The 17,789-nt window shown below is 46.5% G+C and overlaps 1 protein-coding gene across 1 annotated transcript; it reads left to right on the forward strand.

Annotated features, from left to right (window-relative positions):
* Positions 1–4: 4 nt before the first annotated feature.
* On the forward strand, positions 5–12,712 carry fhip1b (FHF complex subunit HOOK interacting protein 1B; the record flags this gene model as incomplete). The annotated part of the gene is made up of 5 exons (XM_062977300.1): positions 5–275; positions 3,397–4,437; positions 9,420–9,598; positions 9,724–9,886; positions 12,054–12,712. Coding segments are annotated over 5 exons (1,956 nt in total), but the record flags the coding sequence as incomplete, so codon positions are not given.
* Positions 12,713–17,789: the final 5,077 nt, after the last annotated feature.

The raw sequence follows: 17,789 nt of genomic DNA on the forward strand, positions 1-17,789 counted from the left end.
CCTAACAGCCTCAGGCCCCTTCCAACCACTTAAGAAAGAATACTGTTGTACTGGACGGCCTTTGAGGGTCTCTTCAAGCTCTTCTGTGATTCCCAGGTACCTGGTGCCCTGCAGCCACGTGATGCTGAGCCAGAAGCGGGCCGTGAAGGAGGCCGACCTCTACGGAAAGGCGGCCGGCAAGTTCCTCTCTCTGATCCCGCGCTGCTGCCGCCCTGAGAGCCTTCTGCCGCCCCCAGAACGCGAGGAGGAGCAGCAGCACGCAGCCTGGTCCAAGGGTGAGCCCGTGGGGAAGAGGAGCCTGTTTGGGGCTGGGAGCGGAGCCTGGGAAATGGGGAAAGACACCTCCCTTCCGGGAGATGCTTTGAGGCAGAGGAATGGGGGGCTCTGCTTTCGCCCACCTTCCTTGTTAGTATCACTGTATATACTCGAGTATAAGCCTAGTTTTTCAGCCCTCTTTTTAAGACTGAAAAAGCCCCCCTTGGCTTATACTCGGGTGAGGGTCCTGGTTGGCTTATATTTGGGTCAACTAGTACTCGAAAATATATGGTACATTTATTATTTTTCTCTATTATTATTGGTATTATTACATTTATTATTTTTCTCTCTTATTGTTGCTACTATTAAATTTATTTTACTCTATTATTATTATTATTATTAATACATTTATTACAGTAGAGTCTCACTTATCCAAGCTAAACGGGCCAGCAGAAGCTTGGATAAGCGAATATCTTGGATAATAAGGAGGGATTAAGGAAAAGCCTATTAAACATCAAATTAGGTTATGATTTTACAAATTAAGCACCAAAACTTCATGTTATACTAACAAATTTGACAGAATAAATAGTTCAATACGCAGTAATGTTATGTTGTAATTACTGTATTTACCAATTTAGCACCAAAATATCACGATATATTGAAAACATTGACTACAAAAATGGCTTGGATTATCCAGAGGCTTGGATAAGTGAGGCTTGGATAAGTGAGACTCTACTGTATTTCACTCTGATCTTATTATTATTATTATTATTATTATATTTATTATTTTACTCTATTTATTACTACATGTATTATTTTCCTGTATTTATTATTGCTATTATTACATGTATAGTAGAGTCTCACTTATCCAAGCCTCGCTTATCCAAGCCTCTGGATAATCCAAGCCAAAATAGCACAATATATTGAAAACATTGACTACAAAAATGCGTTGGATAATCCAGAATGTTGGATAAGCGAGTGTTGGATAAGTAAGACTCTACTGTATATGCTATTGCACTTTTGACCTGATTGCCCCCCCCCCCCCCTTTATCCATTAGGGGTGATGTTTGTTTTATACCATTTTACCATTTTATTTTACTATTATTGTGTTTACTGTGTTACTGTGTTTTATTTTTCTGTTTTGCTGATATTGTTTACTTATGTTTTAATTCTGCTTATGTTTTGTTTTTGGGCTTGGCCCCATGTTAGCCACCCCAAGTCGCTTCCGGGAGATGGAGGCAGGATAGAAAAATAAAGTATTATCATTATTATTATTGGGGCCCCTGGTGGTGGCGCAGTGTGTTAAAGCGCTGAGCTACTGAACTTGCAGACCGAAAGGTCCCAGGTTCAAATCCCGGGAGCAGAAGGAGCACCCGCTGTTAGCCCCAGCTCCTGCCAACCTAGCAGTTTGAAAACATGCCAATGTGAGTAGATCAATAGGTACCGCTCCGGCGGGAAGGTAATGGTGCTCCATGCAGTCATGCCGGCCACATGACCTTGGAGGTGTCTATGGACAACACTGGCTCTTTGGCTTAGAAATGGAGATGAGCACCAACCCCCAGAGTGTGAGTAGATCAATAGGTACTGCTCTGGCAGGAAGGTAACGGAGCTCCATGCAGTCATGCCAGTGGCCACATGGCCTTGGAGGTGTCTACGGACAATGCCGGCTCTTTGGCTTAAAAATGGAGATGAGCACCAACCCCCAGAGTCGGTCACGACTGGACTTAACGTCAGGGGAAATCCTTTACCTATTATTATTATTATTATTATTATTATTATTATTATTCAGCTGACAGACGGGAGCTCACCCCACTCTGGATTCGAACTGTTGACCTTATAGTCAGAGTTTAACCCATTGTGCCACTGGGGTCTCCATAGTGCAGTATGCTGTACTATGTCTGGGACATGAGTTGGAACTGGCAGCTTCTAGAATCTATATGAATTCCCATTAGCAATGATGTCAGTGGCACATGGCAGTGTGGCAATTGGTGAATAACAGAGCAGACCTATACAACTTTTGGTCCGTGGACCATACGCAGCCTCCCAAAGATTTTGGAGAGCCCATTGTTTCTGATGCCAGCCCTTCCAGTCGCTCAGCATTGCACTTTGCAAGATGCACCGTATTGTCATATATGCAGCTAAGCCTTGCAATTGTGGGAGCCTTAAGGTTCAGTGCCTGCCCTTTATTCTGTGAAGGGTGGTTGGGGTGAAGTGGCCATGTGAAGAGGGGCAACCAATCCAGATTGAGAGTGGTGGGAGGGGGAGGGGGAGGAGGAGTAACTTGAAGAAGTTTAGCCTATTTTGATTTTGATCCCTTCTGTCGTGTTGCACAGATTGACTCTATATGTGTGTGTGTATATATATATATATATATATACAGTAGAGTCTCACTTATCCAACACTCGCTTATCCAACGTTCTGGATTATCCAACGCATTTTTGTAGTCAATGTTTTCAATACATTGTGATATTTTGGTGCTAAATTTGTAAATACAGTAATTACTATATTCACTACTGCATATTGAACTACCTTTTCTGCCAAATTTGTTGTATAACATGATGTTTTGGTGCTTAATTTGTAAAATCATAACCTAATTTGATGTTTAATAGGCTTTTCCTTAATGCCTCCTTATTATCCAACATATTCGCTTATCCAACATTCTGCCAGCCGGTTTATGTTGGATAAGTGAGGCTCTACTGTACATATATATATATATATATACAATATAATTTACAATAATATATAATAATTATAACATATTGTATATACATATAATATTCATAATATTATATTGTAATATAATATAATACTAATAATACAATATAATAATATTAATTATATATTATATTTTACATGTAATATTACTAATAATATTACAATATATTGATACAGTACAATATAGTAATTTATTACCAGTATTGTACTATGGTAATAATATAATATTGTATGTAAATTTAATTTGTAAGACGCTCTGAGTCCCCTTCGGGGTGAGAAGGACGGCATATAAATGTAGCAAATAAATAGCAGACTATATATTGCTTGTCAACATTTCAGTACAGATATGATGTAGCAGCACCCGTAGGTGAGACGTGGCAGCCTAGGACCCTGACTCCCTCTTCTTCTCCCCCCCCTTTTCTCCAGGCCACGGCAGCCCCAGCGTGGACTCCTCCTCCTCCTCGGTGGTGACCGTCCCCCGGCCCTCCACGCCGTCCCGCATCTCCTTCTTCATGCGTCAGTCCAGCCTCGGCACCGGGGAGTCCTCCAGCCCCACGCACCTGCGCTCCCCGGGGACGCCCTCTGGAAGCCCCACCCACCACCGCCCCCCCGGGGGCCGCTGGGAGGAGGTGGCCGAGCTGGAAGGGAACTACCTGGAGTACCTACGGGACGCCCGGCTGAGCGTGGACCGCTGCGTCTGGGCCTGCCGGGTCTGGTCTGCCCCCTACGACGGGGAGGAGCCCAGCGCCGGGAGCCTGGCCCCGAACCCCCCCAGTGACTCCTTCGGGTACACCTCCTTCCACCCGAGCGGCCACCCAGGCCCCACTGCCGCCCCCTCCTCCTCCTCCTCCCCCCGGACTAAGAAGCGGGGCCTGACCGACGAAGCGTCCGGCCCGGACGGGGCTCCTCCTGCAACGGGCCTCGGCTCCCGCTCCTCCCCGCCCCCCCAGGACTCGGGCGCCGTCCTCAACGGGGCCCATGCACTCGACACGGGCGTCAAGAAGGTCCGCTGGTGTGCGAAAGGGGTGCTGGCGGAGAACGGGGCTTCCAGCTCCAGTGCTGTGTCCACTGCCACTTCCCACTCGGGGTCAGGGCTCCCGTGGCCTCCGTCCTCCTGTCCGGACTCCCTTCTGGATGAGCTGCTCTCCCAGGCACCGCCGGTGGAGAACGGGTCGGCCTCGACGGTGGAGAAATTCGCGGCGGAGCTGAGCCGGATCCAGGACGAGATGGAGAACGGGGGCCGGGGGGCCGAGGGGGAGGAAGAGGAGGGAGGGGCCCCCCCGCCGGCCAGCAGGGCCCCCCCTCCGGACCCCGACCCGCTCTCCCGCGAGGAGGAGGACGCCTTCCGCAGCTTCGCCTCCCCCTCGGACGGAGCGGGGCCTCCCCGGCCGCCTGACCCCTTGGCCCAGCTCCTCCTCAGCAGCCCCCCACGGACCCCCGGGCAGCCCCCCAGCCAGCCCTTCACAGGTGAGCCTTCCTCTGGGTCCCAGACCCTGGCCTCCCCTTCCTCCATTTATTTATTTATTTATTTACAGTATTTATATTCCGCCCTTCTTTCTCACCCCGAAGGGGACTCAGGGCGGATCACATTACACATATAGGCAAACATTCACTGCCTTTTAACATAGAACAAAGACAAGACAAACATAGGCTCCGAGCAGGCCTCGAACTCATGACCTCCTGGTCAGAGTCATTCATTGCAGTGATTCATTGCAGCTGCTCTCCAGCCTGCGCCACAGCCCAGCCCTTTTTACACCTCTCGCTCAAATCCAACCTGTGGGAATTGGATTCAAAGCTGGGCTATAAGACAGGAAAGTTTTAGACTGAGGGAAAAAAATTAGAGAACAGGACAGTCCATTAGGAAATGTTTGAGAGAGGAAAAGAAGGTGGCAGGAGATCTGTATGAACCAATTATAACGGTAAAAGAAGAAATAATAGAAGAAATTTTCCAAACATGGAGAATGGACATGGAAATTGAGAGGGAAGATATACAAAGGGAAATAAGTAATATAGCAAAAGAAAAGTACAACGTATTAAGGGAAGCAAGAAGGAAAATGTTACAAAAATGGTACAGAACTCCTGCACAACTTTCACCTTTTTTACCAGAGATGAAGGATAGGTGTTGGCACGGTTGTGAACAAAGAGGGGTGTTTAATCATATGATATGGGAGTGCGATCGGGTGCAAGAATACTGGAGAAGGATTGAAGGAGAAATCAATAGAATGCTAAATCTACAAGTAGTAATACAGTAGAGTCTCACTTATCCAACACTCGCTTATCCAACATTCTGGATTATCCAACACATTTTTGTAGTCAATGTTTTCAATATATCGTGATATTTTGGTGCTAAATTCATAAATACAGTAATTACTACGTAGCATTACTGCATATTGAACTATTTTTTCTACCAAATTTGTTGTCTAACATGATGTTTTGGTGCTTCATTTGTAAAATCATAACCTAATTTGATGTTTAATAGGCTTTTCCTTAATGCCTCCTTATTATCCAAGATATTCGCTTATCCAACATTCTGCCGGCCCGTTTAGCTTGGATTAGTGAGACTCTACTGTAGTTAATAGAAATGTACTACTACATGCAAGGATAACGGAAGTGAAGAATATACAAAAAGAAAAAAAGATTGACAAATTAATAGCATGTGCACAAATTCTTTTTGTGAGGGGTGGGAAAGATAAAAGAAAATGGACTCTGACGAATTGGTATAAGTATATAGTTGATATGTTAAATGTAGAAATCACAAATTGCAAATGGAATAATATAGGTAAAATTGAAAATATTGCAATAATCAAGGGGATGTGGGAACCAGTTAAGAACTACAGTAGAGTCTCACTTATCCAACATAAACGGACCAGCAGAATGTTGGATAAGCGAATATGTTGGATAATGAGGATTAAGGAAAAGCCTATTAAACATCAAATTATGTTATGATTTTACAAATTAAGCACCAAAACATCATGTTATACAACAAATTTGATAGAAAAAGTAGTTCAATACGCAGTAATGTTATGTTGTAATTACTGTATATACGAATTTAGCACCAAAATATCACGATGTATTGAAAACATTGACTACAAAAATGGCTTGGATAATCCAGAAGCTTGGATAAGCGAGGCTTGGATAAGTGAGACTCTACTGTAGTTGATATGTTAAATGTAGAAATCACAAATTGCAAATGGAATAATATAGATAAAATTGAAAATATTGCAATAATCAAGGGGATGTGGGAACCAGTTAAGAACTTATTTAGAGAACGTACTAAGATGTGGAGTGGAAAAATTAAGATTGAGATTGATATTTCAAATGTAACTTCTGTAGTTGGTTGTATAAAGTGTATGTACAAGGAGGGGAGGGTGGGAGTGGGATAAAACAACAAAATAACAATAATAACAAATTTTAAAACAAACAAAACTCCAATCTGTGGGCCACAGTCCTCCCCGTAAAGGCTGTCTGCGAGATGGCTTCATGGCATGAGTCAGACATACAACCTCGCAGGTTTCCCTTTGGCTTCCCTTTGAGCATTTGTTCTTGGCCACAGAGGCTGCCGAGAGACCGTTCAGGAACAGCCTACTTGTCTTCTAGTCCATCCCGTCCCCCGCCCTGTGCGTTCTCTTCCTGCTGACCCCTTATGCCTTGGGACTGATAAAAGCGATTTCTGAAAGTCCTACCGTGTTTCCCCGAAAATAAGACAGTGTCTTATATTAATTTTTGCTCCCAAAGATGTTCTAGGTCTTATTTTCAGGGGGTGTCTTATTTTTCCATGAAGAAGAATTCATTGTTGAACAAAAGAAAAGAATTTATTGTTGAACAAAAAATGACCATTTATTATATACTGTACAGTAGTTGTCATCACAAACCAGCATAACCAGACAAACTGAATCCTATCAAAAATTTCGTGTTACTACCAATATTTCCATGTACAACACTCTATGGTACATACATTTACCGATCCTACATGCTCTGGTGTCCTGTTTGGCGGTCATGCTTCCAAACAAAACCTTTGCTAGGTCTTACTTTCGGGGGAGGCCTTATATTTAGCAATTCAGCAAAACCTCTACTAGGTCTTATTTTATGGGGATGTCTTATTTTAGGGGAAACAGGGTAATAAACCTGGCTGGCATCTCCTGGAACATCACTTGGCCTTCATGGTCCACCAGTGGTGTCATACCTGTGGCCTTGTCGTGAATATTTTTAAAACAAAGGTTCTTTTTATTGCAATTTTCAGTGTGAGAAGGTATATCAGAACTTTTACAGTTACACAAAGAATGACATCGGACATTGTTCTATGTAACTACATTGGATTCACAAACAACCTACAATTACATTGGCTAACAAATAAAGGGGAGTTACATTTTGACTCAGCATTCACTTGCCCATACAAACATGCATTCAGCCTCATGCATATATACAGATACTAGCTGTGCCCGGCCACGCGTTGCTGTGGCGTTGTCTGGTGGTGTTGGTGAGAAATTGTTGAGGTAGTGGTGGTATTGAATGTCTGTTGAATGGTTGTCTTTATGTTTAGTATGCACACTGAAGTGGATTATATGGCAGCGTGGAGTCAAGATAATCCAGTTCAAAGCAGATAAGATTCTAAATGGGTTATATAGCTGTGTGGAAGGGCCTTGAGTCTACACTGCCATATAATCTATTTAAAATCTGATAATCTGTGGAAGAGGCCTAAGTGAGGCCTAACTGTGCCTGTCCCCTGGGCTGAGTAGGTTGCTAGGAGACCAAGTGGGCGGAGCTTAGCCTTCAAACTGGCAGCAATTGGATAAAAACTATTATTCCTCTCCCTGTAATTAGGACTTTATTTTTCTTTTCTTTTTGTTATATCAACCTAGAGCCGTGAATGATGGGTTGTGTTGTCAAATTTCGAGGTTGGGGGGCCTGTAGTTTTGTTGTTTTGTCCGCTGCCCTGATGCCATCACTCTTTTATATAGATAGATTAACATATCTTTTTCTTCTCCTTGGAGAAGCACTTAGGCCAGACCCTGCTTTCCATGCAGCCTGCCGGTTCCAAAAGTTCAAAATGCATCCTCTTTCCCTAAGAACAATGCCAAGGGTCAGATCCCTGCTTTCCATAGAGCAGAACCTGACTCCTTCCAACTTGTATCATGACTCCAAAGTGCACTCCTTCCTCTTCCCTTGAGAAAAGGAGGCCAAGTGTCCAGACATCATTCCAATGCAAATCTGACACTCCCCGTACACCATCTCTCTCCTTCCCAAAGAGCAGAGAGGCGGGTGAACAGCGTTGCTGTCTGTCACAATGTTTGGATTGTAATAAGGTCTCTTAGATAGCAATATTTTGATGACGTTGTCCCAAAGTTGTAAATGGATAATTGTTTTCCATCCTGAAACACGTTGATTCCATCTCAGTTTCCTGGCAGATGTTGACTCTTCTTAATTGGTGTTGATAATGCAAGCAGCTCTGTCTTGACTTCCTTCTTAACATAAGGAATCTTGAACATTTCTTTAACTTAATAGCAACATTGTCTCTGATTAATGTAAAAAAATTGTTTTTCCCCAGAAGTTCATCCGTTAATCATTTGTCACAGTTTTTATCAGCATTTCAGCAACTTTTAAGTACAACTACAGTAGAGTTCCGGTTATCCGACATAAACGGGTGGGCCAAATGTTGGATAACCGGAACTGTCAGATAATAGGGAGGCCCTATTATCCTTTCTGGCAAGCCGGGGGCTTAGTGACGGGAAGAGGCTCTTCCTTCCGCCAAGCGACTGGTTGAGAGTAGCCCGGTGCATGCCTGGCCTGGCACATCAGATAATACGGTACATCGGATAACTTTTTTTTTTCGTGTCAGGAGCAACCGGAGTTGCTTCTGGAGTGAGAGAATTGGCCGTCTGCAAGGACGTTGCCCAGGGGACGCCCGGATGTTTTGATGTTTTACCATCCTTGTGGGAGGCTTCTCTCATGTCCCCGCATGGAGCTGGAGCTGATAGAGGGAGCTCATCCGCACTCGTACTGGGTGGAATTCAAACCTGGCAGTCTTCAGGTCAGCAACCCAACCTTCAAGTCACAGGGCTTTTATCCCCTAGGCCACCGAAGGCTCATCTGATAACTGGAAGTCAGATAACCGTAATTCTATTGTAGTTGTTTTCCTTTTTAGAATTGTGTCTTGAGCCAAATTAGGCCCCGTTCACACACTTTTCATTCAGTTCATTCATACCCACACATATAAAACCCACATTTATAAAATCTGTACATCATATTAATGTGACAGCCTTACAGGTTTGGACTTCAGCTCTCAGAATTCCTGAATCAACATCAGGAGGACCAGAGGGCTTTGTGACTACTGGGGTCTTTGGGTGGGGGGGGGGGGGGGGAGACCTGACTGCAGTGTAATGACTCCCCCCCCCTCCTCCTCCTCCTCCTCCTCCTCCTCCTCCTCCTCCTCCTGCTCCCTTTCTCTGCAGGGCCCTTTGTGGCGGTGCTCCTGGCCAAGCTGGAGAACATGCTGCAGAACTCGCTGTACGTGAACTTCCTTCTGACGGGGCTCCTCTCCCAGATGGCCTCCTACCCGCAGCCCCTCCTGCGCTCCTTCCTGCTCAACACCAACATGGTCTTCCAGCCCAGTGTCAAGTCCCTCATCCAGGTATCCAGGGCCAGTGGAGAGGGTTAGGGTTAGGGTTAGGCTGATGTCCATACCACTTGGTAGAAGGCCTTGGCCTGCTCTTGGTCCCAGGCATTGACCTTCCTCCTCTTCCTCCTCTTTCGCAGGTCCTGGGCTCCGTGAAGAACAAGATCGAGAGCTTTGCTGCCAGCCAGGAGGACTTCCCCGGCCTCCTCTTCAAAGCCAAGAAGTACCTGATTGCCCGGGGCAAGCTGGACTGGTCCGACGCCCAAAATGCTGCCCCCTCCTTGCGTCGGTCAGAGACCCTCGGTGAGGGAGAAAGATGGGGGCCGTGCCCTCTGTCCTCTTGGCTTTTGGGGTCAGGAATGCTTCCCAGGAGGACCTCTTCTTGCCCTTGGATGGGACTCTGGTGGCATTCAGTACTGTTGGCCTCAGTGGGACCTCGTCACAGAGGGCCAAATGGGGAAGAGGGTCAAGACGGTGGTTACCCAGTGAATGTTGGCCTGGACAGGGGCTCTCCCAGTGGGGAAGTGGTGTTCCCAGTGTCACTGGACATTGCCACTCCTTCTAAGTAGCCACGGGTTTCACCTTGGTTTCCTTGGAAGTGTTGGGAAGTTGGCATGGTCACTGCAAGGACCCTCCCTGTGCAAGGTGGGCTTCCAATCTGCAAGGTGCTGATAGGACTGCTGGTCACCTGCCCTGGCCAGAATAGGCAAGGTGCTACTGGTGCCAGTGGCCATATCTGAGGGGGGTCATTTGGATCCTGACTCTCCCTTTCAAGGCAGCTGGACATAGGGCCCCAGTGCAGAAAGATGTCTCTTCACAATAATGTGGTCAATGTTATGTATGAGCTTAGGGTAGGAAGCAGGAGAAGAAATACTTCACTTCACTTTATTTCTTAATTAGTCGCTCTTCACCAGAGTGCTCCAAGCGACTTACAATTTAAAATATCATTCCACAATATAAAAACATTCAACATAACAACATTCAACAGTGACTGTTTGGCAGGATGAGGCTCTGGTACGGTCTTTAAAAAGGTAAAAAGGTACTTTTATTGGTTGCAAGTAACAGAGCTCAGATAAGAGAGTCGATAGACAAAGAAAATTCCCTGACTTTGGTAGGAGAGTCCCTGATTCTGACTCTCGTGTCCCTGTGTCAGGTCTCTTGGGAAAGAGAGAGGCCTCATGGTGCTTCTTTCTCAAACAAAGGGGAATAAAGACACTAAAGGCTTCTGGGAGGAAGGGAGAAATGAGCTTTATAATTCACCATACATAGAGTTACATAGACATATGAAAGAGAGGTGAAACGCAAGGCAGCAGATGAGCCCCATGAATAATTCTTCTGTCCTTCATGCTCCTTCACTTCTGGTCTCCAAGGTGGTTGACAAAGACTGCTGACCACTCATCCTGGACTTAATAGGTGGAGATGCCATGTCTGCAGGTGGCATTTTGGACCCTGGGCCTTGGCTGACCAGCAGGGCATCCCTCCCTTTCAAGGCGGCCGCAGGAGGGGAGACCAGTCAGGCTGACCAGTGGGAGAGGGGTCTTTGTGCCTGTGCCTCTCTTACAACATGGTCAGAGCTGTTTGGCAGTGCAATACACTGTAGCCTGGGATTGTACAGGAGTCTTCTTTAGAGGTCTTCCAACAGATTGGATGGCCATCTGTTGGGAGAGATCAGATTGTCTTCCTGCCTGGCAGAGGGGGGGTCAGAATTCCTTTCCAACTCGAGTGGAATATAGACAGACTGGGCATCTAGAGGAGTCCCATTCTCTAGAGGTTTTCAAGCAGCAGGCTGTCCAGGAAGGATCAGGTTGTGTCTTTCTTAGTGATGGTAAGGGGATTGGACCGGATGTCCCTGGAGATCTTGTCCAACTCTAGTGGACTATGAACTACATGGGAGTCCAGTAGAGCCTCCTCTTCTGGAGGTTTTTCAGCAGAGGCTGGATAGACATCTGGCAGGAGGTCTTGGATGGTGTCTTCCTGCATGGCCTTTGGATGTACCTTCCATTGCTAGTGGGCTGTGGACTGTAGACTAACTGGGAGTCTAGAGGAGTCCCATTCTCTGGAGGTTTTCAAGCAGTAGGCTGGATGGCCACCCATCAGGAAGGATCAGGTTGTGTCTTTCTTAGTGATGGTAAGAGGGTTGGACTGGACGTCCCTGGGGATCCCTTCCAACTCTAGTGGACCATGAACTGCATGGGAGTCCAGTGGAGCCTCTTCTTCTGGAGGTTTCTCAGCAGGGACCGGATGGTCATCTGCCGGGAGGTCTTGGATGATGTCTTCCTGCATGGCCTTTGGATGTACCTTCCATGGCTAGTGGGCTGTGGACTGCATGGGAGTCCCGTGGAGTCTCCTTCCTTCTCTGGATGGCCACCTCTTCGGAGGGATCAGATGGTGTCTTTGTGGTCTTGTCCACTTCTGTCTCCCTCCCTGTCCTAACGCCCTTTCCTCCTCCCGTCCCCCCTTCTGTCCGCAGTGAAGAGCCGGAAGCCCTCCCTGGGGGAGCTGATCCTGCGCCACACCAACAGCCCCACGCGCGCCCGCCAGGCGGCCCAGCTGGCCCTGCAGCACATGCGCGAGGGGGGCCCGGTCCTGCAGGCCTTCTCCTCGGGGGCCGCCCTCTTCCGCAGCTCCGCCGAGAAGCAGAGCGAGGCCCTGCGCGTCAAGAACGCCGTCTACTGCGCCGTCATCTTCTGCGAGTTCCTCAAGGAGCTGGCGGCCATCGCCCAGGCCCACGCCGTCACCTCCCCCTTCCTCCTGGAGCCCCCCGAGGAGTGACCGCCTGACCCACCGACCGACCGACCGACTCTCCATCCATCTGGGGCTGACCCCCAGTCTCTCCCACACACACACCAAACACTCCCCCCGGTCCACACTCCCCCCTCGGGGCAGGCCGGGATGGGGGCCGTGACTGGAACCCCCTCTCCCCATACTCCGTCCCCCCCTCCCTCCCTCCCTCCTCTCCCTTGGCCTGGTGCCGCCAGGCCTGCACTAATGAGGGAGGATGGGAGCGCCCTGCTGCCCGCGGGCGACTTTTTAAAACTCCACACCAGGACATGGACCTTTTTAATTTATTTGGAATGAATGTTTTTCTGGAGAATTCGTTGCAATATGTATAAAAGAAGCTGTCTCTCTCCCTCTGTGTCTGCGTGCTCTATGTCTATGTACTTTCCGAAGGGGCTGCTCTCCCCCACCCCAGTTTCTGCCTACGTCCATCTTTTGCAGTTGGTCATTCTGACCCCTCGGGAAGGCGACAGCATAGAAGAATACTTACAAGGGGCGTTGTAAGGAGCTAATTACGGCTGCCACCAATTTGTAAGGATGCAACCACCAAAGACTCAGGGAGGAGACCTTTTACTTTTCTTTCTTTCTTCTTCTTATTCACTCTAGATGGTAGCGTATCTTGGTTTATAATATATGCGACAGAGGCGTCAATGTTGGAAAAACAACAAGTTTATTCAGGCACAGAGCTTAGTGGTTACAATGTTGTTTCTCACTTAGAGGTATTTTTATTAACAGTTACAATGCTAGAATGAGATGAGTCAACTCTCTAAAGTGTCACTTCTTTCTCTGCTACTTTTAAATTGCAGTCACCCCTGTGATATACGGTCACAGATTCTCTGTTCCTTACCAGGACACAGACTACATTAAATAAGTCACCAAACTTATTTTAAACCGACTCTAAATGAACAATTGAGTCTCCTTGATCCCCTCAACCTGGGATCAATCTTCCCTGTGCCTCATCAGAGCACAGACTGACTCTCTTTTAAAACTCTGCACTTCTTCAACTAAACGGCAGTTGACTCCGCCTACTTCTCCATGGCAACCAGCCTCTTGAGTGCAGAGAAGCAATAACTGTAATACTTACCCTTTTAAAACACAAACACACAATTAAACATGACAACTGTAAACCAAAAATTCGTACTTCATTACAGCCGTTCATTAAAGATTTCCCCTGACCCACTTCTGTTTATCACAGGACGCTGAAACTGCGCATGTATCATGATATAAGCCTCTATAGGTGACGTGCCACTTGACAACTCAAGACTGATCACAGTCTTGATTGTAGAAGTGCTGAAGTGGAGTGAGGTTTGAGAATGGACCCAGTGGATTACAGAGCAGTCCTCATATTCCTTGACTTGAAAGGTTGGCTGCACATCAAAGGAGACATTCGATGATTACCCATCATATGACGTAGTCAAGGACTGGCATTGTCAATTCAAATGTGGTCAGACTTCGGTGCGATGAAAGAGGTTTATGATGACGATTCCCCATCATATGAAGTAGTCAAGGACTGGCATCATTAATTTCCAATGTGTTCAGACTTCGGTGTAAAGAGCTCCAATTCCAGAACAACCCCACTCTGCTAGTTGAGGTTGCCATTCTGGAAAATCGCTGCATAACCATTCGCCACCTAGCCCAAAATGTCAAGATGAGTGTGGTGTACGTGGAAAAAATCACCCAAGACCACTTCCACAGGTATAAGGTATCTGTTTGTTGGATTCCCCGGGTGCCCACACCTTTCCAGAAGCAGGAACGAGTCGAATGCTCTCAGGCTCTACTGCCGACGTGCCATGGAAACCAGGAGGACTTTGTCAGCAGACTGATCCCACAGGATGAAAGCTGGCTCCATCACTAGGATTTTGAGGATAAAGCCCAGTCAATGCAATGAAAGCATCAGGACTCACCACCTGCCTCCAAAGAAGGCACGTGCCCAACTCTCAGCAGCCAAGTTCATGCTCACGGTATTTTGGGACCAGCACGGAGTAGGATGGATGGATTTCTTAGCAAAGTGGACCAGGATCACTGGGGCATACTTGCTTCACTGCTGCGGACATTGCGGGAAGGAGGCCATCCAAACCAAGAGGCATGGCATGCTCACCAGAGGTGTCCGCTCGCCTTCTGCAAGGCAATGCATCCAGTCACAACTCCCATGTTGCCCAAATGGAGGCATGCTTCTGTGGCTTCGAAATTCTAATGCATTCACCTTATTATTTACCCAACTGACCTCACACCATCAGACTTACTTCCACCCCTTTCCAACCAGGAAGTTATTTTTGAAGAGAAAGCATTTCTCAGACGATGAGACTCCTACTTCCAAAGTCACAACGTGTCTTTTGGAGCAACCTGTCGACTTCGACAAGCGAGGAGGTGTTGACAGTTGCTTAACAAGATAGGAGAGGCGTGTGTCCAGAGGTAGCACCCACGGAGAGAAGAAAGACTCAGAACTGGGCCAAGTCTCATTGCTCTCCGTCCACAGGAAGTGGGTCAGGGGAAATCTTGAGTGAACACTCTTCGTATGCTCCACCCGACCCATTTGGTGCTGTGATTCTGATCTTGTGCAGGTTCGATGACACCTGTCCATGCAGTGTCATGACACATTTGATACATGCTGTTTTTCCATTATGGGTTTGTGGAGGAGCATAGGTGGGGTCCAGTCAGAAAACGAACCTATCCAAGGGGCCCTCAATGGAGCATTGTCTATGGCTCATGCAAAGTCTCCCCCCTGAAAGCACTCCTTTGCATGCAGACTTCTTTGTGTCCCCAGTGAACACAAAGCTAGTGTTACGAGTCAGACGCCAGGCAATATAAATAACTCAGTTTATTGCACACACACAAAAACACAAAAGAGCCTAAGCAACCAAAAAAGGGCTCAAAACACTTTCTCTTCAGTGTGAAGTAACAATGTCCAAAAAGAACTTGAAAAACCCAAACTCAGGATATTATCTAGATTATCCTGGGAAATAATCCAGATTAAAACAAACTTAGTTAAAAAGGCTGGGAACTCGCTCCACCTGCTGGTTGGAGCTAAACAAACACAGGAAAGCTACCAGCAATTACCCACAGTGACCAACAGCCACACAATGCCCCAAAACGTAGTTAAAGCTAAATCGAGTCATAAAGGAGAAGTCACAGCCGCCACATCCGATCCGCGTTGTTAGGAAGAAGTCACAGGCATCGAGTTCCAGTCTAAGTCATCGGGGAGAAGTCACGGTCATCGAGTTCCAGTCCAAGTTGTCAGGGAGAAGTCACAGTCACCGAATTCCAGTCCAAGTCATCAGGGAGAAGTCACAGTCACCGAATTCCAGTCCAAGTCGTCAGGGAGAAGTCACAGTCACCGAATTCCAGTCCAAGTCATCAGGGAGAAGTCACAGTCACCGAATTCCAGTCCAAGGTCAACAGAAAGAGACAAAGCGATGGAGACAAGCCGGCAGCTAATGCATAAAACCAACACAGGACAATCCAGCACAAACCCACACAATGCCAGCCCCCGTTGCCACTAAAAACCCAGGTTAACACGTCCCAAAGCAGTCTTCCAAACATGCATGTCTTCTGAAACAGAGATCCCGAAAGCACCCAACAAACACCTTGCTGATTGCAAAACCACATTAGCAAGAAAATTACTTTTATTTAAAGTCCTCCTCCGAACTTGAGCCAGCTAACGCCCCATCCACAGCTGAACCTTGTTGCTGCAAATCCTCATCAGAGCTGGAGTCGCCCAACGCCCCACCTCCAGCTGCAGCCCTTCTACGATCTCTCCAGCCAGACCACCTTCTGTCAGAACCCATAACTCCCCAGGATCCATCTGTATCTTCTCTGTGCCATCCCTCAAATGTCCCACTGCTTGTGGGTTCCTCAAGAATCTCCTGGATCTCCTGAACCTTAGTCCACTCCATCACTTCACTCCCAGAGTCTGACATCCCATCCTCCTGACTCCCAGCCCCATAATCCCCTTCAAAGCCCTCAAAGGTATCATCATCAGTGGGCTCCATAAGTATTTCCCGGATTCTCTTCCTTTGTTGCTCCTCATCAGCAGAGGCGGTTCAACCACCAGGCCAACTAGGCAGTTGCCTGTGGCACCATCTTCTTGGGGGCGCCATCGAGGCAACTCCTGTCTCCTGCGGCTGCCTCCACAAGGTATTGAACTGCTTTTTCTGTTGATTTGTTGTAAAACATGATGTTTTAGTGCTTAATTTGTAAAATCTTAATGTACTTTGATGTTTAATAGGCTTTTCCTTAATCCCTCCTTATTATCAAACATTTTCGCTTATCCAACACTTTTATTTTTCAGTGATTGGTTGGGGGGGGGGGGGGGGGGCGCCAAAATTCTGTTCGCCTACACTTGAAAAATATCTAGGGCCGGCTCTGCTCATCAGTCTTGCTCACGAGCAGTTTTCCTGCCTCTTCTAATACAACTAGTAGGATCTCTGCTCGAAGACTCCATCACAACAGCTAGGGCACATTTTATCCCAATTCCAAACCCAACGAGTGTAAAAAATATCACTGCATTTGCAGTCCCTCTGGTGAGCTCTCTATTCTTGTACCGGTTTGCACTTTTTACCTTTGTCAACTCGATATAGACACAGGTTCTATTCCCATCCCAATTTGCACTTCCAAGAATTTGCAGCACTTTATCAGTCACCTCGTGTTTACAATATTTATAGGGTGCACCTTACCCAGTCTACTTTTACAATCTCTCCGTTTTAATCCATGTTTTTATTAGTTCTTGTTTTTATTGGCTAATGTTCAAATTTTTTAATGGTGCATGTTTTTGTCTATTGCTGTGTTTTATATTGCTATTGTTTTTATTCAGGCTTGGCCCCATGTAAGCCGGCCTGAGTCCCCTTTGGGGAGATAGAGGCGGGGTATAAAAATAAAGTTACTATTATTATTATTATTATTATTATTATTATTATTATTATTATTGACACAACGACGTTGTATGACACAGCAAACAAGATAGACATGCTGGATTTCGTTTCACAAAACCACAAGTCGAACACTTCCCAAGTGTCTAGGACTGTGTGATGTATTTTCGGATGATGCGTGCAGATCCCAGCAGGGTGGCCTTATTATTATTATTATTATTATTATTATTATTATTGACACAATGACGTTGTATGACACAGCAAACAAGATAGATATGCTGGATTTCGTTTCACAAAACCACAAGTCGAACACTTCCCAAGTGTCTAGGACGGTGTGATGTATTTTCGGATGATGCGTGCAGATCCCAGCAGGATGGCCTTATTATTATTATTATTATTATTATTATTATTATTGACACAACGACGTTGTATGACACAGCAAACAAGATAGATATGCTGGATTTCGTTTCACAAAACCACAAGTCGAACACTTCCCAAGTGTCTAGGACGGTGTGATGTATTTTCGGATGATGTGTGCAGATCCCAGCAGGGTGGCCTTATTA

This window comes from Anolis carolinensis, chromosome 3 (assembly GCF_035594765.1).
Source record: "Anolis carolinensis isolate JA03-04 chromosome 3, rAnoCar3.1.pri, whole genome shotgun sequence".
Lineage (NCBI taxonomy): Eukaryota > Metazoa > Chordata > Lepidosauria > Squamata > Dactyloidae > Anolis > Anolis carolinensis.